A 27,386-nucleotide genomic window follows, 5' to 3' on the forward strand; every position below is an offset into this window, starting at 1 on the left:
ACACCGCGTTCCAAGAATAGCGTGAATGTAACTAAGGAATTATTCTTAATAGCAAAACTGTACTGAAGAGCGAGGTATTCGCATGGGAAACGGCTGTTTACTTTTTAAGGTGCTTATTTGCATGAGAACACAGAATATCCGTGCAGATGTTAATGACAGCGTGTAATAATGACACTTACTGGCATTCTGTTACCTTTTAATTCCTCCACTCGACCAGCATCCTTTTTTTTTAGATTATTGATGGATATGGCTTTGAATTACTACATTTTTAACATTATTATTATTATTATTATTTTAATTTTTGCAATAGGTATCTCTGCAGCAGAGTTTTTTTTTGAGGCTTGCCTATCCCTTAAAAACTAATACGGCTTTAACCAATATTCATAACTCTACAAGGCAGATACAATAGGTCCGTATCATACAGTGTATGGTTTGGATCTCATTAGCTCTGCCGTAATTACAGAGTATGGGGGGGGGGGGTGTAAAGAAATGCCATATCAATTTATATGAAGTCAACTGTTTTTATTTTATTTTCGTTATGCAACATTGTACCGTGTCTACACAGAGAAAATACAAATATTCCTTTTTCTTGACACTTTCACAACCATTTAGGCTTTGCCTTGATATTCACATTTGTGTGGCGATATACGGGTAGTGTCATAGTTGTGGTCCAGGAGATGGTCCAGTGCATTGAAGATTTGTATACTGTTTTATTGTACTAACCTATGAATCTGAATGTGTTGCTTTACTAATCTAGTACCTGTAGACATATGCAGGTTTATTTACTACACTCTCTTGGTCTAGATGGGTAGACCTTTTGAAACTCAATAAAATGCCTTTTTTGGACATTTTGTTAAACAGTATGCGGTAGTGGAAGTGTTCTCATTATTGTAGCGGTAGAAATTGAATAGCTGCGTAGGTATGGTGTATGTGACGTAATTCACGCTTGGCTGCCATTTTCTGTACTATAATCTGTGGTATTGTTCGTAGTTGATAAACCTTTGTGCCTGTAATTGTCAAAATTGTGTGTTGAGCTTCCCTTGTTTGCTTTCTCTTGGCAGTAAGCTAAATATTCAGATCACCATCTACTGACTCGTCCTCTTGGTGGAGGGAAGTTCTTTGAGACATGGAAGAAGAGCGAGTGCGTTCCAGCCGTAGACTGGTGAGTTGATGGCGTTCTCTTACAGACTGCACCTTGAGTGTTGTGTCTTTAAAAAGAAAATAAAATAAAATAGATGCGCATTGAGGCTTTGCAGACTATAATCTTATAGTGGTGTTTCCTGTTTGTAAGGTTTAAAAAATGTATTTGTAGATTTTTACACTAGAGGTCTTACCTTCAGGGTTACAATTGTGTTTAATTCCTAGTGTTGCTCTCAGTTTATTGTGTGTTAAATATTCAATTTTCAAATTATGAGGGGTATAATTTATAGAAATATTTGACTACACATGGCCTTTTGCGGTCTTTGTTCTTTGTCAGAGACGCACACTCCGTCGGCGTTACGAAGATGACGGCATTTCCGATGATGAGATTGAGGGCAAGAGAACCTTCGACTTGGAGGAGAAATTGCAAAGCCCCAAGTATAACTCCAACTTTATCATGTACATGGATGGGAAAGGTTAGACCTACATTTGTCCCTTTGGAATTTATTGTCCTGAATAGAGCGTCTAGGCGTTAAAGCATCAAATCTCTGTTTGATGTTAGGAATTTAAAAAAAAAAAAAGTATTCCTGTTGGATTTATTCAATGAGCTTCTTATTTGGGAACTGAGTAGATTTCTCCCTGCGTTTGTTACACAGATTGTGCTGTATGAGGTATGCAACCTTCTCTTTTTTCTTTTTCTTTTTCTTTTTCTTCTAGACTTTAACATGCAATACGTTCAGGAGGGAGGACTCAGGGACCCAGTCATTTTCACTAGTTCTGATGGTCTGGGCATCAAGTAAGTTTTTACCGAGATGCATGTCGTGTGTATGTGTGTGTGTATTTTTTTATATATATATATATACACACACACACTAATCCCCTATATTTGCTTTTGTCGATAATTTTAACATGCATGTATATTTTCCCTTTAACAGAATGCCAGACCCCAACTTTAGTGTGAATGATGTGAAGATGTTTGTAGGTAAGTATTCTATCATGTTTTGTACTATTTTGTTTTTTACCGTATGGTAAGCAATCCTTTGATTCGGTAGTTCAAGGTTAGTACATAGCAATGGTTCTGTCTTTCAGGGAGCCGGCGCATCGTCGATGTTATGGATGTCGGTACTCAGAGGGGCATCGAAATGACAATGGCACAATGGGCAAAATATTATGAAACTCCTGAGAATGAGCGAGAAAAATTGTATAACGTTATCAGCCTGGAGTTCAGCCACACAAAGCTTGAAAGCCTAGTGCAGAGACCAGCTACGGTCAGTATCCACAGCTTGCTCTGTTCAACTCTACCTCTTTTCCCATTGTATTGTTTTATTTTTCCTTGGTGCCTCAACTGTCCTGTTCTAGCATTATTTATTATCTTATTTGTACTAGTAGATTAACATTCCATTCTTGTTGAGAGCTGGATAGTACCCCATGCCCTATAATTTAGAGATGTACCACCCTACCCGTCTCTTGCTTTATAAATTATGTCCCCTTGTCTTCACCTTTTATTACTAGCTTTTTTGTCTCTTCTGTAGCCCCCTTGTTAAATCCCATGATCAAGTCTATGCGATTGTGGCATTCAAGGGGTTTAACTGCTGATAATCAAATCACTCCTATTGACCAGGAGTGATCTGATTATTATAGCAGCCTGTAGATGACCCCTCCCCCCCCATCAGTGACACCTGTGAGTGGGATAGGGAGGGGGTCATATGGTGATAGAAACACACACACTAAGTATTTTTATTGCATAACTGAGTAGCATCTGATAACTTGTCAAGTTATCTGATAATGGCTACATATTTTTATTTTACAGTTTATTTTTTTACCTAACAAAGCTATCTGATTAACGACTTCAGTCCCAGGGGGTTTTGGTACCTCAAGTTTAGGAGCATTTTTGCCGCATGTCATTTCAGCAATTATTCCCCTTTGCTGTAAATAGTGTACCCATGTAAACAATATATTGTTTTTTCAAATAGAGCTTTCTTTTGATACCATAGTTAGATAATTAGCTGAAAATTTAGGATGAGAAATTTAGTAAAAACTAGCGAAAATTAGAAAACAAACAACCTAATTTTTTAACTATATTTTCCCATCTGAATGCTCACAAAACTGTGTCCTGATTTCAGAAATAACTCAGTTATATAGAATTTCCATACTTTCCTGTAATTTATAGGGAATAGGTGTACATTATTTTTTACAAAGCCGTATAATTTTTACATTAGGTATGTTGAGAATGCAACCCTAATTTTAAATGTCCATAGGGGACTGAAGGGGTTAATGACCCATGGACCTTGATCAGTTGATCGATAATCAGCCATTCACCTAATCTGGAGGGTGCGTAAAATACTATACTACCCGCATATTACATGCACACACTGCAAAATTTTCAATTTTCTCCTTTTTGTTAGAATGTCTGAAATAGCAACAAAAAGGTGTAGTAGGAAATCAATAATTGCATCTGTAATATCGGTCATGCAATAATAGTTGGCCATGTACTCATCCTCTTATTATGGATCTCTTGCATATAAATATTTGGCATGTATATCACCTGGTAGCTTATCGTATCCTGCCTTTGCTTTTCTTTTGTTGTTATTCTTGTCGCAGGTGGATCAGATAGATTGGGTTGACAATATTTGGCCAAGGCACCTTAAAGAGAGACAGACCGAGTCTACCAATGTCATTCAAGAGATGCAGTACCCCAAGGTTCAGAAGTGAGTGATTACTGAATATAGTCCTATGATGTTGCAGAGCACTATGTTTTATTACTGATACTTACACCACACCTACAGTAACTAAACCTAAACATCAGATATTCTGTTATGCTGGCATAAAAGGTGTTGTATATATGAATTCAGAGAGAAGGTGTGAACCCCTGATATACTGCAGTAGAACCAATAAGTGTACTGTAAAATGTAACTTTCTTGTCACACGCATTGCTTGTGTGTGTATATATTTATGTATGTATGTATGTATGTATATATATTTGTGTGTGTGTGTGTGTGTGTGTGTGTATATATATATTTATATATATATATATATATATATATATTATACAAATAGAATACAATTTCAAAAAAGCAGTATGCATTGATCTGTTATATTTTTATTGCTATTTACGACAAGCTTTTGAGAGTTTTACTCTCTTCAGGTATGAAGCAATACAAATCAACGTGACAGAGGTTCCTACTTGAAAAAGTGATGTTTAGAGAAGTGGAGAGTGAGTGGCGTGTAATAAATAATGGGCCTGGGAGTGAAAACTGCACATCAGAGATAACTATAACAATTATACATGCATTGTACATTTACAGTGTGTGTATATAATATATATAAATATTACACAACAAATTATATATATATATAATATATTACACATACAATTCAAAAGATGTCCATTTTTTAGAATACAGCATGCTTTCCCCAAATTTAGCAAGAATAAATATTGTTCTAAAGTAACTGTATGCGTATAGTTTTCTGTATATTTTGGAGTTCAGTGTGTCTGACACTAACAAAAATATTGTGCTTGAATTTCTTTTGTCCATAGGTACTGCCTCATGAGTGTACGAGGGTGTTACACTGATTTCCATGTAGATTTTGGTGGTACGTCTGTGTGGTACCATATTCTGAGAGGAGGCAAGGTATTCCCTTTTAACATTAGAGAAACAATCCTAGACTCCTATTGCTTTGCGGATTTGTTGTGAGTTTTCTTTCTTTCTTACCCCATTATGTTTTCTTTGCACTTCACAGGTGTTTTGGCTGATACCCCCTACAGATCAGAACCTAGAAATGTATGAGAACTGGCTCCTGTCAGGAAAGCAGGGTGACATTTTCCTGGGCGACAGAGTGGCAGAATGTCAGCGTGTTGAGCTAAAGCAGGGTTATACCTTTGTCATCCCCTCAGGTATTCAGCATTTCAATACATTCATATTTGACAACCAATGTGGTCTATCCATTTGTTCCTGCTGTAAAAGCATCTAACCTTCTTTGGTACTTTGGTCTTGCCTGTAACCATGGGTCTGTTGACTTGGTGGATCTTTACTATTAAAATACATCCATCAAATATTAGAAAACATTTAATACCGTATTGTCTCGGGGTTTAGATATTTTCAGTGTCTCACATACCGCTTTTTCTTGTCACCCTGTCTCCTTTCACCTGACTTGACTACTTCTCTTCTTATCTTGTTCTGTCTCCTTTCTTCTGTTGTCCACCTGTCCCTGTGTGTTCGGTCTTCACTGCCAACATGCTCAGCAAAAGGGCGGAGCTTCCGGGCACACAACGGGAGGAAAGGGGGACAGGCTGCCACTGTGACTCCGCTCTTTTGCAGAAATGCCCTAAGAAACCTGAATATTGCAAACAGATTCGCAGAGAGAGACTAGTTTCTGCACCCCTGTTTCTCTGCAAATTTGTCTGCAATAGAGAACATGAGTAAGCTTTCTTGTATTTTTTTTAAATGAATTAATATCAAACTTTAGGAGTGTGGCCTATATTCAGGACAATACGGTACATTTCATTTGTAAGAATTAAGACTGTGTCATGAAAGGAGCATTTTTAGTGCGCTCTGAGAGCAACAGATTGGGATTTATGATGGTGCATTGATTATATTTTAACTCTGTGTTCTAGGATGGATTCATGCTGTGTATACGCCACAGGATACCTTGGTTTTTGGGGGAAATTTCCTGCACAGTTTTAACATCCCAATGCAATTGCGTATATACAGCATTGAAGATAGGACAAGGGTGAGTCTAAAGGATATTCAAAGCACCTTAAATATTGAAATCAATGATGTCTACATTCTAATGTTGTGGGTTTTTTTTGTTTGTTTTTATTAACCTTGTAGGTGCCCACAAAGTTTCGCTACCCATTTTATTATGAAATGTGCTGGTATGTGCTTGAGCGATATGTGTACTGTATCACCAAGCGTTCTCATCTCACAAAGGAGTTCCAGCGCGAGTCTTTGAGCATTGGTGAGTTTCCTGTCTGTTGTCTACTTTATGTGAACACGGTTACACCCTTTCACTGTAAGCATGATTGGTAAAGTGTACCCAGGATGCCTCCTAATGTTGTAGTCTTCTGAAAATGGGCAAAAAAAGCAACGCTTCTAACTACATTTAAATTTGACCTGCCACATTGCATTAAAATATATTTTTTTTAAGGTGTAAGCCCCCAGTTCCACGTGAAAGATTAGTTGAATGATAAAATTAGTGAAGCCCATGTTAACTAGTCAGTAAAACGCATTTATGGGTCTAAGGTGCACACAGTCCATTTTGCATTAGGTGGTTATCTTCTATGCCGCAAGAAGTCAAAATCAGGTTCACACTGAAAACTGTTAGACCAGTAATAAAAAAAACTTTCTCTTTTCATCTCAGCTAAAATCATCCATTAAGTAATCGCGTAGCCCACACTAGTGATATAGCTTCAGCTGTTGGCTCGTGCTATGGTGTCTTTATACACAAAGCACTGCAGTGATTGCTAGCTTTAACCAAAAAGTTTGTCAGCTTTTCACATTGCCTGTATTAGAAGAAGACGTTCAGAATACAAGCTGTTAAAGAGGCCGTCATTTTTCCAAGAAACCAATGGGGCATCCAGTGGGGCATTTTGTCTATAAAGTACATGCAAGATGTATATATGTGTATTTCAAAAATTCACTGACTTTTTAACTTTTTCTCTTTTCTACTTCTAGATTTGGAATTGAATGATCGCAGGAGGCTAGAGACACCCTCTTCTTCCTCATGTTCTTTGTCCTCTTCATCATCATCATCATCATCCTCTTCCTCCACTGATTATGATGACTCCTCGGATCAAGACTGGGAGGAAGAAGAGGGATTAAGGAAAAGGGAAAGAGACCGTCGGAGAGTGGAGCGAGAACTGCAGAGGAGGAGGGAAAAGGAGAGGCGACACAGAGAGCGAGAAAGAGAGCACCAACATCACACCGAGGGGATAATCATCCCCCCTCTCCCTGCCTCGCTTCGACCTCTTACACCACCACCCTTCCTTCCACTGTCTACACCTCAGCCATCACTCAACAACCCTATCTACCTGACATGGTTTGAGATGGAAGGCTTGCGATGCCTGGTGAAAAAGCTTGAATCTCTGCCACCACAGAAAAAGTGCCTGCCATATGGGATACATGACCCAGATGCACTCATCTCCGACATCAAAGTGAGTGTTTGTTTCAAAAATGTGTATTAGTGTGTGTTTGTATAGAGGGGTGGGATGTGCTCTGGCTTCTAACTAACAATGAAAATGTAGCATACAAGTTGCTTTTTCTATTTTTTTGTGTGTGTGATCTACCGTGATCAACTGATTTTATATCTAGCCACTTTCCTAAAAACAAAAAATCAGTTGGTTCTTGAAATATACTTATGTATACAATCATGTTGGGTAAAAGTTGGGCTGGTAGAAATATATGATTTGTGGTTCAGCAGTTCCATATGTTTTGCATGTTTGTTGTTTGCCCTCAGTGGGCGCCTTTTGTGAGGAGGGCCAGATAACATTTTAGTGAATGGCTTGGGAGGAATGTGATGTTAAATCTACGGTAATGGTTTTTCTTGGATGCGGGCCACATGATAACATTTAAAAAAAAATGTACATTACCCCATAATGTGACTTTGTAAATGCGAGAGAGCATAAATATCTTTCTAATTTGGACATGACGGCGACTATATTGCTGTTCTTAGTTCCTGATTTTCAGTCTTCTATGGAAAACATAGAAAAAACTTTGCATTCCTTTGGCAATAATTCAGTTGTGATTGGTTAGTATTTCTCTTAAGATTTAGTGCCCCCCCCCGTGTGTGTGTGTGTGTGTGTGTACATGTGTACATATATAATTCTAGCTGTTTGTTCCCTGCTGCTTTCTGTGCCTCTGCTTACAATGTCTGTCCTGAAGCTGGTACCTTAACTTGTCTAACAGGCAGGACCCGGCCACTAAGGAGATGGCAATGCTTTATGATACAGTGCTTTCCAATGAAAGAACACTAGAATCGTATGGGGATTCTGCAGAAATTCCCCATGGAACGGGGACACAATTTATAAGAACGACACAACTGCCGTATGCGAGAAAGCGCATATGATGGCCGGAGTGTCCAATAATACCAATAATTAACTATATATCATAGCTATAAAAAATTGAATGCAGTTTTAGACAATTGAAGAGAATGGTGTGACCCAATATTAAGCCTACTATACAGGTGACCGAGTTCCAAAAAAACCCCCAAATATGTACCACTAGTATTTGGCCCTACTTCATCTTTTTGAGTTGTTTTTATAAGGTTGCCAAAATACGGATTGCTGTGCACTGCTGACAAGTTATATGACCAAACGTATGTGGACAACCAGCCCAATTATTGAGTTTAGATCTTTCAGCCACATTGCTAACGGGTATATAAAAAAGCACAGAGGCATGCCAGGCTCACAGATGAACGTTGGCAGTAGAATGGTTTATACTGAAGAGCTCAGGGACTTTAAACATGGAACGGTGATAGATCCCCCCCCCCCCGCCGTACACAGTTTTCCAAAATTTCTGACTTGTAAGTGCCGTTAGTTTGAAGTGGAAGCATCAAAGAGCTCAGCCATAAAGCAGGAGCCCATGCATACTAAAAGAGCGAGGCCACTGAAGTGTGTAAAAACAAAACAAAAAACAAACAAACATTAATTTAAAAAGTCACCTGTCCTCTACCTACTGAAATGCATAGTGCCTGCTGTAAGGTTTGGTGGAGGAGGGCTAATGGTCTGGGGCTGTCACTGGTCGAAGGTATTATTAATGCTGGAAGGACGGGTTGCAGCTCCATAATAAAGCCCATGGTTTAGCAATGGGATGTCCAACAAGCTCCTATAGGGGTCACAATCAAGTGTCTACATACTTTTGGCCATATAGTGTAGTCAGATGCAGAGTGGTTTAGTTTACCATATAGGTGTCCGGTTCCTGCGGTGAGCACATGCATTTACTTCTGCTTATCACTTTACATACCTTTTTTGTATGTAAATGTTTGTCAGGCAGGGGGCATGGTGCTAGCTGGCAACCTTTTAATATTGATCCACAGGACTCAACCCCTTACTCCTGTAGGATTTTTTTTATTACTAGAAATCATAATGATCGCCACGTAAAATAATTTCAACACTTACAGGCAAAGTGAACATGCTGGCAGATGTATTTGGTAACCTGTACTGATTATCCTTCCCGTTAAAAGCAGAATGTAGGTGCATTGATACAGTTAGGTCATTTTTCAATCCTGGGTACAATTTTATGATAAGGTGTCCCATTTTAGTGGGTAACATTTCACCTATACATCTTGCTAGCCGATACGCCAGGAAATTGTATAGACAAAAATAATAATTAAAAAATTTACCCTATTACCTCTATTCTCGCACTAAGCTGGCATTGGGATAAACACTACAAATACGGCCACTGGATGGGCCGCATACATTTTACAAAGTTATTCTGGTGCCGTTTTTAAAAGTGGTCACTATATCATCAAACAGTGATATATATTCCAAGTTACCGGACCATTCTGTTTGTGTTTCTGATCCACAGCAAAAATATTTTCTTGCACGCTTGCTGGTTTGTTTTTTTTTTTGTTTGTTTTTTTGCAAAGCAAAGAAAATTAGCCTTATTTGTTTTTGTGGTTCCTAGTACTGCATGTAGAGATATCAGCGAATCCATCTTTGTTCCGCTGGTTAGATTAGCAGTGGCCAGCTTTTAATGTCGGCGGTTGTGCAGGAGAGAGAACCCCCAGCAGCCCATGTCTGTGGAGCAGTGCCTGCCAGTACTGCAGGCAGCAGAGCTTGACATGTCCTCCCACCTCTGTCCTGACGTGGACTCCCATAGGGAGAGAGTCAGGAAGAGAGCAGTTGTGCAGAGGGAGGAGTGTCATATTTTAGCCAATGGCAACATCCCTTGTGTCTACCCCACCCATTCCCCCTCCTCCTCCTTCCTTCCTTTTTCCCTCTCTGCAAGGGTTTTCCCCCTTCCCCCCTCTTCTTTGTGTGTGACTTCTCCTCCCCGCCTGCTGCAAAGCACTGCTGGGAAGAGTGTGTAAGCAACTACAGACAGCCAAGAGGGAGTTGCAGGCGAGAGGGTAATGTTGCATCTGCCTTAACCAGTAGGAAATGCGGGCAAAGAAAAAAAAATACAAGAGAATTAGACAATATGTTTAAGACGGAAAGAATTTTTCCAAAGGGGGCAATGCTACATGTCCGGCTGACACCTACAGACAGGAAGTAAAGAAGCCATGCGAAGCGGCAGCGAGTTAAACTCACACACAGCAGTGTTTTTGTGCAGAAGAGGCGCATAAAGACTGCAGAGCTCCCACACTCACCCAGTCCCTCCCACAGAGTGAGCTGGCAGAGCGCACGAGACCGTTAGGAGATGTGTTAGTCTGGTGGAGACTCCTTTATTTATATTAGATTCAGCCAGGACTGCGACAAGAATCAAGTGAGGTGAGATGGGAGCGGTTTGTGCATGTCACTTCATCTTTGCCTCCGTGCATTTTTTTTCTGTTTGTGTTTTTTTTTTTTGCCTTGACAGCTTTGGTTGTCTTCCTGTGCCTATGTTAGCAGTTTCCTGTATATGTAACTTCTTGGTTGCTTGTTATTTCTCCTTGGCTACATTTTCTTGATCACTGAAAGTCTTGCCTAAGCTTACCCACTAGCCATGCCTCTTGTCTGATTACATCTCTAGATTTTCTTTATGGTTTATTAGGAGTTCTAGCCTTTTGCTGGTCTGTTATATGGCTTCTCCGTAATAATTAAATATTTGCTTTTTATGTTTTTGTACTTCATTGATTTGGTGTCTTAAAAGATCTACCCTCCCTCTGTCTCTCGTTTTACTCTGTTGCTGTTTCCCCTGGGTAGGCACCTGAGAGTGGATTGCTGCTAGTTCCATTTCCGGTTTTGTGCAGGGAACATTTTTCCCAAGCCTGAAGGCTGTAGTTTCTAGCTTGACGGGGCATCTATTCAATTGCTGTCTTGCAGATTTTTTTTTTTTAATGCCATTAGTGTGTATTTGCACCTTCTCTAACCTTTCCCTAAATATTCCCTCTCCACCTCCTATGGGTAACAGAAACTCTTAGAAGAACACGCACAAGATCCACCTGAGCTTGCACTGACCGGAGTACCGATTGTTCAGTGGCCCAAGAGAAATCAGGTGAGCCTGCAAGACTATTCCTTGTATAACTGATATTACTTGAATCTGTGATATTTCAATGTGCTGGTAATTGAGTTTGGTATGAGGCTTTTTGTGTTATTTTCCGAAATTGCTTTTCTTGTTTTGGCTTGTCATGGTAGCTGCAACATTCATGTTTAATTTCTGTCAGTACAAGGTACATCTTCAACCTAAGATCCAGTTTACCAAACCTCACACGATGCGGCCAGCTTCACGCCATATCCCTGCTCCTCCACGACCTTCGAGCAATCCACCTGCTACTGCTGCCTCCTCTGGGGCGCGTAGGCGAAGGGTTAGATGTAGAAAGTGCCAAGCATGTCTCCAGAGAGAGTGTGGCACCTGCCACTACTGCAAGGACATGAAGAAATTTGGGGGTCCAGGCCGAATGAAGCAGTCCTGCATGTTAAGGCAGTGCCTAGCAGTGAGTTTCAGAACCTTTGGGTTTTTTTTTTCTGCTGACATTGTATACTCTTCTGCTAGGTCAGACTCTCATAGTCTTCTTTCTTCTCCAGCCCAGGCTGCCACACTCTGTGACCTGTGCCCTGTGTGGGGAAGTGGATCAGACAAATGAGTCCCAAGACTTTGAGAAAAAGCTCATGGAATGTTCAACGTGCAATGAAATTGTGCACCCAGGATGCCTAAACGTAAGCGATGTTTAAAAAGCGTAGGGGATTTATCCACTGTTCTACCTGTACACCCCATAATACTCTTGTCTGTTTGTCTGTTAGATGGATGGCGAAGGCCTGCTGAGTGATGAGCTCCCCAACTACTGGGAATGTCCTAAATGTTACGAGGAACAGAAATACATGGTAAAAAAAGATCAAACTAGTGTCTTGGCTCATTTACCATTGAAAACATTTTTTCCCCCGCCTAGGGTTAGGAAGTGTTACCATGTCAGTGTCAAATGTTAAGCTCCTGGCATTTCCATTCCCTTTTACAAGGTACTGTGTATCGGCAAGCGCCGAACACAATTCTGCTGTAAACTTTTACCTTAATGAGCGTTATATATGTAATGAGCAATATCCTTGCTTACTTCACACAGGAGTGATCTTGATATGCTTCTTTGCTAACACGAACATTAAGTGTAATGGTGAGGGTTGCTCATGGAATTACTTTATGATTCCGATAAATTCACAGTGCCAACTGAGGATGGACATCCAGGAGAAAAAAAACTATTGTTAATGGGGAGCTCTCACTATTTTTATTAACCCCTTCAGTCCCCCATGGACGTCCATAAAACGCATCCCAAGAAACCCTTATGGACGTACCGGTACATCCTGACCTCCTTGCAGCGGCATTAATAACATGTTCAAGAGGTCCCTAAGAGGACCTCTAACCATGTTGTACTGATAACAACAAAAATTATAAAAAAGATAATAATGATTAAAAAAAACCTTACATCCCATTGCCCTAACACTACATCTAAAAGGTATAACCCCCTGCCCCGTCCACAAACCCTATAAGTCTAAAAATACTACCCTATAGGGTACTATATGTAAGGGATGGATATGGCCCTCTAGAAAGAAAGGGAAAAAAAACAAGGATGTTTTGTATCTCCGTAATCAGGAATGCCGCCTTTGACAGTGATTGGTGGCCAAATAGCTGCATGAAGAGTGCCCGAATACCCCTGATACGACAGTCTGGCTTGTCTGCTTTACAGAAATATATACAGAGTATATAGAGTTGCAATCCCATCGTATTCTATATAAATGAGGTATTTCTGAAATCAGGACACCTGCATTGATAAATTTGCAGGGGATTTTCTGTCACTTTACCTAATTTTGTGAGGATTCAGAGGGGAAAATATATAAAAAAAAAATTAAGGTTTTTTCTAACTTTCGATAGTTTTTTACTAAATTTCTCATCCCTAAATTTTCAGCTAATTATCTAGCTATGGTAGCAAAAGAAAGCTCTATCTCTCCTTGAAAAATGATATATAGTTTACATGGGTGCACTATTCACGGGAAAGGAGAATAATCGCCGAACCGACATACCGCAAAAATGGCAAAATTGCCTTGGGACTTGAGGTACCAAAAACCCCTGGGACTGAAGGGGTTAATAGTATCAGATTAAAAATAAGTGTTCAAAAGTAATTTTTGCATAATAGTTTCAGCTAGCTGTATGTTTTGTCCAGGGGTCCGCACATTTGGTTTGGATCTAGGAGCTAGCCAAAAAAGTTAGGAGCCCTTTTTTTTTTCTTTTTTCTTTTTTTTTTTTCCCCTCATGTTTTTATTTTCCTGGTTTCCGATGTTTGTCAAGCCTTGCCATACATTAACACCATACACTAACAGACACACGCTAACATCTTAAAGTAACTCACATGCTAACATTCTACACTCATGTTTACACACGCTGACACCATACATTAATATACACAACACTATATGCTGACATACACACTCATGCTAATGCCATACACGCTAGCACCACACTCTATACACATACATACACTGGCAAACACTATACATATATAAAATGATACTTTACAATTATGGAATCACACACACACACACACTGAATGTGGCACTACACTTCAGTAGACATACTCACACTACAATATACACTGACTCTGGCATGACCGTATACATCCACTGACTATATACATATACACACAGACTCTGACACTATAGTATACACATACACTACTCTCCCTCTCACCTTGTTGAGATCAGCCACGTCGCTTCCTATCTTTCGCCATCATGAATCTGGCACACTATGCTTTCGCAGTGAGGTGAGTGCTGTGCGTTACCAACCCTACTGAGAGCCTCATGGCACCGCGGGAAGGGATAGGAGGCCAGAATCATGATGGCGACCCTGCAATACCCTAGATGCCAGGAAGTAGTTTCTAGTCGCCATAGTGACCTGGCGTTTTTCACTTTTGTCAAGCCCTGTATTGGTCCCTTTTTATAGTTCTGTTATCTACTAAACAAAAATCCTTACTTCTTACCCTATTGCCCGTGGCAAACAATACAGTGGCTCATTCATTAGCCTGACACTGGCTAATGAAACTCGGCAGAGGAATATACTGCTTTAGCACATCTCACTGTGGTGTTTGAGTAGTGAAAGTCATCTAAAATATCACATAATGCCAAAGTATACATGCAATATGATTAAATGTTTTTGTTTTATTGTTTTACACATTTATAATGTGACTAAGGGAATTTATCATTTTACATTTTCACTTTTTAGGTGGGAACAGAGCAAGACAGACTGTTACTGCATAATGTAAGTTGAAAAGTGGGGGTTATTCCCTGTCTGGACAAATTGACTTGTTCTTTTGTACTTGGCAATAAGAGTAGTATCTTAAGCCTGCTATAAAGGGCTGCTTGTTATGTTTGCATTAACTTTAGAAGAATGTTCGCACAACAAAACTAGTTTAGCTAAAATAAGAGAATAGTAAATTAGCTATATATGTAATCATCGAAACAGGACCTACAGTGAAGGGTGGAAGTTGGTTTTAAGGATGAAATGGTCAAATGGCTAAATACATAGATGCATGTTTGTGTGTGTAAGTTCTCAAGAGCGGGACCCTCTCCATCTGTATCAGTAGGTCTTAACATGTGTTAAAGTTATTGTTAATTTGGCTTCATTTTTACACATTTCATCACATAAATGTATGTGTACATATAGGCAGATGTAGATATATATGTGTACATTAAACAAAACCCTATGCAGACCATAAGAATTGATTTTATACTTTCGCTTTTATATCAAGTAATCGTGCTTCTCCCCACAGAAACGTAAGGCTGTAGAGAACTATGAGACTGAATCACACTTTCCAGCCAAGGTTCTCCGACCTCCCCTGGGGCAGAGTCCTCCATCCCCACCGCTTCTCCTCCTACCTCCTTCTCCGTCTTCTGGACCTCCCACACCGCCTTCTGCCACACCGCAGATTACATTTGCAAGCCGCGAAGAACGAGCTAAGAGACGCCAGCTAGCCCGTGAAAAAGAAAACCACCCTAGCGGACGAGAGTCTGAGGGAGACAGATTACGGCATCGGAGTTCCTACCACACAGTTACTCTTCAGAGACCCCCCAAAGAGCTGAGCTCCTCCTCTATCGTACCCAAGTTGCAAGCTATTACATCAAATCGCCAGCCTTTTTGTGCATCTCCGCAAGCTCCTGATTATTATTACGATGATGATGATGATGATGATGAAGACGACGACGAGGAAGAGGATGATGAGGAAGAAACAGAAAATGGCCCCATGTCAGAACATAAGACGGCACATACGGCGATGCAGAAAGAAGTCTGGCTGTCTGTTTTCCGGTACCTTACACGCAAGGAACTGTGTGTATGCATGAGAGTCTGCAAGGCTTGGTATAAATGGTAAGTTTGATATATTTTTTTTATTTGCGTACACCTATTCTCACTGTATAGTAAAATATGCATTTCCTCTGCATTCTAATACAGAGATTGTCCTTGGCTAGTATATTGTATCGTAATTTCCGCTCTCCTTTGGAATCATCCTTCCACACTTGAGATTATTTTTTGGAGGAGTCATCCACATTTCACGTAACGCTTGTAGCTTTACTTTTCTAGAGGGATATTTTTGTTTCAACTCTTAACCTCGCACATTTTGTACAAAAAGGTCTAGATGGCCACCTCGAAATAATACATCCTATGGGTTTTTTTTGGGGGGGAGGTTCAACTGGCAGGTACGTTTCCATGCCAATACATATATATAACTTTACCTGCACCCGAACCAAAAAAAACCAAAAACTAGTGTATGTAAGGGAGCACTTTGTTCTTTTCTACAATTACAAAAATCTATGCATGCCGGGTATTCTGTGTGGGGGATGTTGCTGAAAATAAATCAGTAGATGATCAGATATCTGGATGCAAATGCGTCTCGCTTTATAGAATAAATGCCACATGACTAGGGCTGCAACTAATGGTTATTTTCATAATCGATTTAGTTTACCGATTTATTTTATCGATTAATCGGATATAAAAATAATGTACATTTTTTGTTTATTTAAAATAATTTAATGACCAAACTGGGTGTTAAAAACAAACAGCAGAATAATAATTGCATTTCTTGTTTTTATTTCCCAACCTGCCCCCCCCAGTTATGCACATCTGAGCCCAGGCTTGCCACTCTGCCACCCCCAGATATGCTCCATACACCCCTCTGATGTCCCCTCTGATATGCCACTCCGCCCCCCCCCCATGCTCCAGACTCCTGGCCGGCAATTTCGCTGGAGCTCCTATGACTGAGTACCGGAAGGTCATGTGATGTGGGTGCTCCTTCATAGAAGCCCCAGTGGAAGCGGATCCTGGACTCCTGCAGCACTGCAGGGGATGCTTCTCTGTGGCAGCTGGCGAACGTTGCGCAATGCGCGCAGACAACCTCAGCTTCTGCTGGCTGGTACTTCTATGATGGAGCACCGGAAAGTCATGTCACGCTGGAGCTCCATCATAGAAGCCCCGGCGGAAGTGGAGGGCAGTAGCGGAGGATCGCACAGACCCCCACCGGCTGCCAAAGAGGAGGATCCAGGTCCCCTGCAGCGCTGCAGGGGATCTGGATCTTAGAGTTATTATCCGACCATCTTATGTTCAATAAAATTGATTCAACAAACCAATAATTAAATTTGTTAGCAATGATTTTCATTATCGATTAGTTGTTGCAGCCCTACACATGACCCATTGCTTTTTATACTAAAGCCAACAATAGCAAAGAGATTTTTCAATTTCACAAAAATTAGGTCTTTTGGAGAAGTAATTACTTTAAGCATTGATTTTCTATAAATTTCCATCAGACTTTTTAGGGTTTTAAGGGATCTTATCTGTTGGACCAATGAAGAGGATATTGTCTGGCACTAATGTAATAATTTGTGTGCTATAAGGGCGCAATATGTTTCATGTTTTGATGCAGTAGGGAGAAGTTCTACACGGGCCACGTTAGTGCTAGTTATAGGTCTGCTATAGTCTTCCTGCTTGGTCACAGGTGACGTCACATAGGGGACATCTTTTCGTGATGTACTTGGTATTTCATTAGTCACAAAGTGTTTAGATTACTCTGTGTACTTTTTATTATGTACTGGAAAAAAAAAGCAGCCGTCGGTGGAAAAAATTAAAAAAAAAAAAAACTCCAATTGGACAATACCCTGCCTTGGTGTTCAGAGCGAGTGCCGCGAAGCACAAGTGTCCAGGCAAACACGTCTCTTGTATGGCCTATAGCTGGGTGGTGGGGAATGGGCAAATGTATATGGAAGGATTCCACAAAAAGTGATAGGGCCCACACAGCAATAATATACATTAAAGTGCTTGTGAAGGCTGACGTGTCCATTTTATTTTAATTTGATAGAATCTTTTTTGCTGCTTTGTTTGCTTTTTTGCTGTTTTTTTTATTAGTTATCAAATATACAGAAACATGGGAAACTTTTCTGCAACCGAACTTGCCCATTTTTATATAAATGAACTTGTGTATGTATGCTATAGCGTATTTTCTTTATGTTAAGTAAAATTTAGGTCTGCAATTAATGATTATTTTCATAATCTATTAGTTGGCCGATTATTTTTTTTTTTTTAGATTAATTGGGTAAAAAAATATGCAAATTTTTCGTTTAAAATAAAAACTTTATAATTTACATTAAGATGTGTGATTAACACTTTTATCTGTTTATCACAATGGCATTTCTCTATTCGCCTTCTTATTTTACTGACATAATTAAAGCTATATCTTCAAAGGTACAAGAACCCAAAAAACAAAAAAGGTTTTACTAGTAAATATTCATGTAAACTGTTTTTTCATATTTAATGAAAAATGCCTGTGTTTATTTTCTTTTATTTGCCAACCTGCCCCCCCGTTATGCACATCTCACCCCCAGCTTGCCACCCCCAGAAATGCCTTATACCCCTTATATGCCACAGATGCCAATGTGCCCCCTTATATCCCTTATACCTCCTATATGCCACTCTGTCCCCTGATATGCCTTATAGCCCCCTATATGCCTTTTACTCTTGATGTGCCACTGATATGCCACCATGCTCCCGATATGCTTTCCCGACCTATATGCCACTGAGATGCCACTGTGCCCCCTGATATGCCTTATAGCCCCTTTATGCCACTGTGCCCCCTGATATGTCTTATGCCCCCCCGATATAAGAAAAACTGACATCGCTAAGGTATAAAAATATATGCTTTAATAAATATAGACAAAAAAAAATAGATAATACACAATACAATATAAATATATATATATAAATATACGGACAATACAAACAATAAATCCAATATTACAACAATCAAAAAATAAACACAAACTAAAGAATGCACATAATTAATAGATCCCGAAAAAATTCTATCTGCCCCACCAGGGGTTAATATATCAGCAGAAGAAACACAGGGCAAATGAGCATAAAGATAATACCCCAAGCTTAGCTTACCCAATGGTGTTTATTTGTCACATTTTTCTTCTGTTGATATATTAACCCCTAGTGGGGCAGGTAGAAGTGGAAGTGAAGGGAAGTAGCGGAGGTTGTGCACATCGCACACTGCAGGGGACCTGGATCCTTTCTGGCAGCCGGTGAGGGGTCTCCCCTCCGCTTCCGTTGGGGGCTTCCATGGTGGAGCACTGGAAGGTCACGTGACGCCGGCGTTCAGTAATAGAAGCCCCAGCGGAAGTGAAGGGGACTTGGGGAGAAGCGGAGGCTGTCTGCGCGTTTTGCACAGACCCCCACCGGCTGACAGAGAGGAGAATCCAGGTCTCCTGCAGCGGGGGATCTGGATTCTAGTGTTATAATCTGATCTCTATTTGAGGTCGGATTATAGAAGGAGGGGAGGTTTTCAGAGCATTTGCTCTGAAGAAAACATTTTATAAATCGATTCAACTAATCGATAATGATTATTGATTTTATCGCTTCGTTGTTGCAGCCCTAGTAAAAATAGGTCTGCACTCTTTTAGTTAATTTTACTACTGTACTACTTGGTGTGTTTTACTTAAGTACACTTTATGTATCCGTAGTAGAAGATATGACTTATAGTCGGGAAAAGCAGCATCTCCAGAGCTACAGTGCACAGACCCCTCCATGGTTGTGATTTTCGCCCCACGCTTGGATGGATGTGGGTGGTCTCGATAGATCCTCTGGAGCCATTTCCTGAGCCAGCTCTGTAGCCAAACACAACTCCTCCAGGCCTAGGAGCCAGAGGGTGGGGGCGAAGTCAAGTGCATTTACAAGAAGGGGGGAAAACTAACGTCAAGGGGTCACTCGGCTATCATGCATTTTGCCGGGAGCAAAAAGAGAGCATGCGTTTTCCTCAATGCGGCAGGGCGTGCGTAAAGTCATATAAAGTGGACCCCCGTGAAAAGATTGCTGTATATTGATACCTCCCTCTCGTTTTTCTCCCATTAGAATATTTGTATCTAAAACTTTGTATATATATTTGTGTGTGTGTGTGTATATATATATACACTATTATTTCATTTAATGTAATCTTACACATAGTCATGTAATTTTTATATGGTAATCCTCTGTAGGTTATACATTATAATATATTGCAGTAAAGTTTGATCAAGGAGCGTCTGAAAGTGGAATCAAGCATATTTTTTTCTTTTTAAAAACAAAGTGAACATGTAACCGTCGAAAAAAAGCTGTGATATTTTGTATATATAGTTATGTTATATAAATAAAAAATGGTGGACTTTGTAATATCCATGACCTCAGGTTAATTCACATATTGCAAGCCTATTTACATCCTCAATGCAGAGATAATGCTCCACTATAAACAAATGTACTGGAAAGGAGAGTAGTAAGTCTTGGCATTTGACAACCTCCTCACCCCCCAAAAAATGTCTTGTGGTCTTTTGCAGGGGATGTGATAAGCGCCTATGGGCCAGGATAGATGTCAGCCGCTGCAAGTCTTTGGTTCCGCAGGCTCTTAGTGGTATCATTAAACGACAGCCGGTTCATCTTGACCTAAGCTGGACAAATGTTTCCAAGAAGCAGCTCACATGGCTAGTGAACAGGCTGCCAGGTATGTGGTGTGTGCATGTGTATAGAAAAGCTTCTATTGCATAAAAAAAAAACAGGACACAAGCTTTAAGACTTAAAATATCCTTACATGGTGTATTAGGAAATGTGGTAGTTCATATAGCTGAGCGTTAATTTCTTCATATGGCTCATACCAGCACCGTTTAAAGGGGGGAAAAAATGTAACGGGACACTATTTTTGAAAATGTATTTGTAATCCTATACTAGTAATGGAAAAATTGTAGGTGTGTATGGCAGTGGTTAGTGCTGATTTTCTGTAGAGTTTCATAGGTTGTTGAACCAGTTACCTTTTGGGGCTCGGGGTTGCAAGTCTAGCTGTCAGGATGTCATGGTCTAAAAAAGTTGGTGTCAGCTTTGAAGAGACTTGTGATTGCTAGTAACGAAAAAACTTTACTGAGTCTGCACCCTCCGTCACCAGTGCCTCACTTTTTCTTCCTATGTCTGTCTATGCCTTATATGAGTGCCTGAGTAGATGTACAGAAAAGTATTGCTCATGTACATTGTGCAATCTGTATTGCTAACTAAAGTCTGCACTTTTTGTTGAGAATGTAAATGTACCTCTGTAAATCCTAGATGTGACAGCAAACATTTTAGATCTACGCATTTTCTGGGAATTTTTAGTTTAAAATGCTAAATGTTAAATGCTGAAACGTCAACTGCTATTACTATACATGTCTGATCCAAGCCAGAGGCGATACCAGAACTAAAGTACCGTAAGAACTAAAGTACAGCCTTTGCCTACCAGGCAAGAGATCCAGACATCTAGCAGAGGTTGTGGCTGCGAGCACATGTAATCAGAACTCCAGTGAATCGGCTTTTTGAGCCTACACAGAAAGCCACAGCTCGCTGGTTTTGATCTCCGGCAATCTGAATTCGCTGTCACCCACTGCAGCCATGTTCCTCTGAGTATCCACTCATTTGGGAGACCAGGCTTAACCACTTTATAGCCCATACCATTAAACTGTCTCTAATGTACAAATGCAGAAAAAAAATTAACACTGACTTTGACAGAGCCTCTTCAGTCCTCGCTAGAAATGCTGGATTTTATAGTGAGGATAACTGGAGCCTTAAAAAAAAAACAAAAAACAAACAAACAGATCCTTCAATCAAAATCTGTATACATGCTCACCCGGCTAAGAACTATGCTTAGTTGCTCTTGCCCCTATTTTCTTCACCTGCTGTTTTGGGAGGTAAAATGTCACAGGAAATAATATTCCTATTATTTAGTGTTGATAAAATATAAATGATTTGCCGGTGAAACATATCTTGGCTATGAAGGGGTTAAGAGAAAATTTGTTGGAGCAACCATAAATCTGATTTCTTCTTTTAATATATTTTCCTCTTCGCTTTTATGCCCCTAACCCTCTTTCCACCAACACAAGAAAAAATTATATCCTGCCATTCCTTGGAACAAACCCTCGCTGAGCTGGTGTTGCTGGAATGCCTCGATATTGATCGTTTATCACTTTGTAAGCACTCTGGAGCAGCAGGGCACCTTCATATTTAAAAGGCGTAGTGTCTTCAATATGGCTCTTCCCTTCTGGCAAGGCCTTAGAAGCGATCAATGACTGCTTCCGTTGCTCGAGGTGCGTTGCTGCATCTCCAGCATCCAGTCATGTGCATCCAATGCTGTTTCTTGGTAGATTCATTGCAGTGATCTTGCACGGTAGCACTTTTTTGCCATCTGTGCATTTTTTTAAAGGGTTTGTTTATTTAATCCACAAATTAAATTACTACATTTTAATTTAAATAATTTATCTGGTATATTATAACTAAATAAATTAAAAAAAAAAATACATTTTTTATTAAATCATTTCAGGTGCACCTTTCAGTTTTTCCTATTTGGGACATCCTTCAAGCAGGCCAAATTAATTTACCCCCATCAAACTATATCATTATGAAATCTACACATCCTAGGGTATTTCAAATGGTGAAGAAAAAAGGAAGGTAGTAGTGCACATCATTAGAAATAGAAGGCTTTCCCTTATTGTTATGATTCCAGTCCTTCAGTTATGGTCAATTCCAGAACCGAATAACCCAGCAGAAAAGAAAACACAGGTAAAATATTATAGTGTGATAATCCAATAAATGTGGAAACGGTATGAACAAATATAGAGACTCTTACACTTTATGGAGCATCAAAAGCTCCTATATGATTACATTAAATGGAAAGCATCTGCTTTCAAGATCCCATCGGTGGTTAATGTGGTCATATATTGTCAGCGTTAGGCAAAATACTGGGGGGGTTATACGATAATATACCTTAAATAAATAAAATATCCACGCTGGATATTATCACGGGCTTTCGTCCTGAAACTTGGGTATTGACATTACGCGGGGGAGGAGCCAGAAGAAGATGTCTACGCTTTCAGAACGAAAGCCAGTAGCGCTGCTACGATCCGGGGATTCGGACTAAAGAGCACATTTTGGGACTTTGGATCCGGTTTTTAATGTAAGCGTGGATCTATTGTAGTCTGTGTCTATTGGTTTTTAGCAGCACTCGGTCAATTGTTACATACACTATCACGGAGCTTACCAGCACCTGTTTGTTTATATTATTTCAGTTGGTGGTATTTTAACACTTTCCATGCGCTTTCTACCATCAAACTAAATTTGTGGAAGTAATTTTTAGTGAGTAATTAATTTAAAGGAGACCAACTCAGGATGACCAGATATAAAAAGTCCAAGTTGAAACATTGACATGTACATTTCCAAATGTGGCCTTTTAGCCCCCAAACAACCTATGCTATGCATGGCAAGGGTAAAACTATTAGCATTTGAAATACCCTTGGGTGTCCTTGTTTTTAAAAATATATGGTTTGATGGGGTAAATTGAATAAGTCTGCTTCAAAGGTGTCCCAAATAGGACATAGGGGCAGGATGACAAGGTTTGGAAAATGGTTTTGAAATAACAATACTCTACTCGTACTTATTGCCCCATAACTTGCAAAAAAACATTGGGTATTTCTAAACTCAGGACAAATATTAGAATCTATTTAGCAGGTTTTTCCATTAGTATTTGTAGAGGCATAAAATATTTTTGAAAGAAAAGTCAGAAAAAGATCCTTAAGGGGTTAATAGATAAACATTCTAAATAGGGACTAATGAGAAAATCAAAAGAAAATGGGGAACTAATTGTGGCGCTTAAAGAGCAAACAAACCAATTACAAGACACAAAGTAACCAATGGTACCCACGAATACACTAGGAAAGTGGCAAGTGTGGGCGGGATCATACAGAGTGACCACTAGCCCTCTAACCTGTAATTAGATACGCTAAAGGAATGTACGCAGGCAGCTTGATTAACCCTTAAAGGCCCGTGACTACCGAATGAGGAAATGCTTTGCTATAATATCTTTGTACCTGAAATAAACATCATATTGATGTGTCGTATATAAGTCCGAAAAGCATTGTTTTGCTCAGCAAAAGTGATGTGTGTGTACCTTTTTTATGCAATGCTTCTCAGCAACGATTCCTGTCTAGCAAGTGGGTCGCCAATAGTTTCATCCCAAGGTGGGAAATTAGTTTTGTTTGCTGTTGCATACACAGATACCTACAGCTGGTTATGTTATGCAGTGATGAATAATATGGCTTTACTTATTCATAGTTGTATGTATACAACAACATTAGGCAAAAGAAACATTTGTATGCCATTTTGGGTGCCTTATCTGTGTCTATACAATGCCTCACTCCTTCAGCAATTTATCCATGCATGTTATTTGTTATTTCTTAACAGGACTGAAGGATTTATTTCTTGCTGGTTGCTCGTGGTCTGCCGTTTCTGCACTTAGTAGCTCGAGTTGTCCTCTTTTACGCACTCTGGACCTACGATGGACAGTAGGCATAAAAGACACCCAGATCCGTGATCTACTTATACCACCTTCTAACAATCTAGGTAACTGCTTGAGAGGTTAGAAGTTTACTTAGTTTTAATTGTTTTTATTCCTTCTCATCTGCAACGTCCTCTGACTATCTTGTGTCCGCTTTCTGTTTGTCCCTTTAGGTAATGACTGTCGCAGCAAGCTCCGTCTCCTGATTGACCTGCGCCTTTCAGGTTTGGACATCACAGATGTCACCCTGCGGTTGATCATCCGTCATTGCCCCCTTCTGTCTAAACTTGACCTCAGCTACTGCCCTCTCATATCTGATCAGTCTGTTAACCTGTTGACTGCTGTGGGCTCCTCTACCCGTGCTTCCCTCACAGACATCCACCTTGCAGGTGACTATTTGTATAATATGTACATTTGTGCAGTTTAATTCTGTTTTTATTGCAGATATTTATCCTAGACAGGGCCAGACCTGTACTATAAACATGCCCTGGAAATAATAAAATACCAGCCCAGTATGTACTGTCCGCAAATTAACGCACTTTAAAAAGTCTGTAAGGTCCTATATACCTTTTATAATAACTCCTCACACCCATCATAGCCCCCAAGGTCATCATATCCCCACTGAAGAAATGCCCCAGATAGAATTGATGTAAACTCAAAACAATGTCAGGGAAAGACAACTAATATTTTCAATCAAACGACATACACAAACATTTGGATACACAGTTCAACCATACACACTTATTATTGTCTTTACCAAATTTTTCTTCTCCTTGATAACTGGTCTTGTATTATCTAAGTAGACTGTCCCTTCTTATAGACGGTAAGATGTTTGTTGTGTCTAATATTTTCTACACGTTAAATCGTTACTCTCCTTTGGTTTCTTTGATCACAGATGTGTGGTGCGAAAAAAAGGTTGAGTGACACATTCCAGTAAAAGTTACACTGGCTTATTTGATGAAGGCCAAGGTTATTTTTAGATTCTTGCTGCTACACCTTACTTTTTGTAGCTGTCAGACTGAGAGCTGATGGGGTTCAGACGCATTTGGATAATGCTAGCGCACGTCGTAACTGACCACCTGACGCCAGGTGCTGACAGAATTATTCTCTCTCAATGCACCTGCAGCAATTATCGCTAATTTTGTCCCTTCTGTCAATTTTGATTAAAAACGTCATCACTTCTGCAGGAGAAGTGAGCGTCTGCTTTTGGATCCCTGTCTGCAAGTAGGCGTTGCTGGTGTTATTAGGGTCATTGAAAAAATAACGTTGGCTTTGCTTAATTTTCGGTACTTTAAAAATCATGAGCATCATCATCTACTAACTTATTGAACAAAGAGGAGACATATGCTACTGCTGAGCACCGACACTACATAGGAAAGCACTGTTTTAGGGTTCTCTTAAATCACATTCTGACACACATACACAAAATACCATTTTAGCATTTGTAGGTGCCTGGCTTCCCTCACTGTAGTAGTTTGGGGTTACATGACCCCACCGGGCTCCCACCCTCCAGACACTTCTATATGCCCAATAAAGTACACTCCCCCCCCCCCCCGGTCTTCATGGCCGCATACAGGAGTTGGCTGGCTTCCAGCAGACCTCAGAGCAAGCAGCCTCCTGGAATCATACTAATCCCGCCATGATCCCAGAAGACAGAAGCATTTTCCCAAAAGCAAATAATGCAAATGTACAGTGCTTATAGTTTGTGTTTTTTATTCTGCATCTTTAATTTGTTTGATATTCTAAAATTCTGTCACTGTGTAAATACAAGGATTATTATTTTAAAAAAGAAGTTTAAAGATTCAAATTTGTGCTCTCTCCTAGGGTGCAAAGGGGTGACTGATGAGTCCCTTGTCTACCTGCGACGTGCCTCCAATCTTTCTCTTATTGATCTCCGAGTCTGTAAACAGGTGTCACGAGGGGCATGTGAGGGATTTATCTCAGACCTTTCTGTGAGCACCTTGTATTGTCTGTCAGAGGACAAACTCATACAGAGGATCAGCTAGAACAGTGGCCAGCCATGGGGCAGGAAGAGTGCGTGAGGAAACTTCCTCAAATGGCTGCTCCCTCTCGCGTGCTTTCTTCCTGCTCCCTCTGTCAGCAGAGATAATCAAGGAGCAATAATCAGCCTTACCTGCCTGCGGTGGAGTGATGATCTGAGGAAAGGGAGTGGGCTAAATCTGAAACGGGTATTTAACCAGTTCTAGCGGCCCTAGTGGTGGGGGTCACTTACCAGGGCTGAAAAGTCTAGAATTCTAGAACTGGATCTCTATTCTAACAGAGCAAAAGAACACGTTCTATTTTCTTACTTTTTGTTTTGGCTCCTTAATGCAAAACATAGTCTCTCCTCCAAGCTGGTCAAAGGAGAGGTTACTGGGGTGTGGATTGGATTTTTTTTTTTTTTATATATATATATTTTTTTTTATAATTATTGGTATTTTATTTTGAGAACAGCTCCACCCCCATGTTCCATCTTGTTTTTGTTCCTGTGTAGCATTAAAATGGTCAACTGCTCAGTTAAAGTTATTTCTGTGGGTGTTTGTTGTTGGGGGGGGGGGGAGTGTTTGTGTGAAAGTGGGAGAGGGAAGCGGCATCTTGATAAATAGGTTTAATATTATATTTTTGGATTGTTAACTTAATTTGGGTTGTTTTTGTGCCCACCCCTCTCCATGTAGAATGCAAGCTCTCATTGCATTTTTTCATCCACATGGGGAAAGACATTTGTGGATATATACATACATATATGTATATATATATATATATATATGCGCTAATGTTGTGCACACAGAAAGTATGTGTGTCGACTGTTTTTCTTCCCCTTGCCTGGGGGCTAGATTGTATAAAAAGAGCCTGGATAATATTTTTCTCTGCGGAGGCGGTTTCGCTTACCCTTTATTTCTTTTGCAATAAAAAAGTTTATGATAAACGTTTGGTTTTTGTTTGTGGAATATGCACACTGTGAAAGAGTACTTATTATGGGAGATTATCTAAATGACCGCAAGAAGATACACACGACCACTAGGCTTGAGAAGTGGCAAGTATGTACTTAATCAGCTAACCAATATATCATGAACACTTGGCAAAATGTTTTAAAATGGTCACTTTTCAAATTTCACAGGTAAACATTTAAACAATAGAATGGTGTATACATTTCAGTGATTTTCTTGGTGGTTTTACCTTTTCATGTTGACTCCTGCTTGGACATTCAGTTTCTAATTCTTGAACACTTGTGATACTTCACTGAGTGGTAAATTGCTCTGGAGATT

The 27,386-nt window shown here is 39.9% G+C and overlaps 1 protein-coding gene across 1 annotated transcript; it reads left to right on the forward strand.

Annotated features, from left to right (window-relative positions):
- The first annotated feature begins 1,126 nt into the window (after positions 1-1,126).
- Positions 1,127-26,126, forward strand: LOC149298871 (lysine-specific demethylase 2A-like). Its single transcript, XM_089486882.1, has 21 exons — positions 1,127-1,162; positions 1,478-1,616; positions 1,858-1,936; positions 2,076-2,122; positions 2,230-2,408; positions 3,742-3,848; positions 4,679-4,772; positions 4,882-5,035; positions 5,756-5,871; positions 5,973-6,099; positions 6,816-7,294; positions 11,193-11,276; positions 11,446-11,715; positions 11,807-11,938; positions 12,023-12,103; positions 14,484-14,519; positions 15,031-15,623; positions 20,111-20,274; positions 24,027-24,185; positions 24,294-24,509; positions 25,945-26,126. Exons 1-21 carry the CDS (start codon positions 1,127-1,129, stop codon positions 26,124-26,126), a joined length of 3,474 nt encoding a protein of 1,157 aa, XP_089343008.1.
- The last annotated feature ends 1,260 nt before the right edge of the window (positions 26,127-27,386 follow it).

Source organism: Sceloporus occidentalis, unplaced genomic scaffold (assembly GCF_023333645.1).
Source record: "Sceloporus occidentalis isolate IW3139 unplaced genomic scaffold, rSceOcc1.0.p SCAF_30, whole genome shotgun sequence".
Classification (NCBI taxonomy): Eukaryota; Metazoa; Chordata; class Lepidosauria; order Squamata; family Phrynosomatidae; genus Sceloporus; species Sceloporus occidentalis.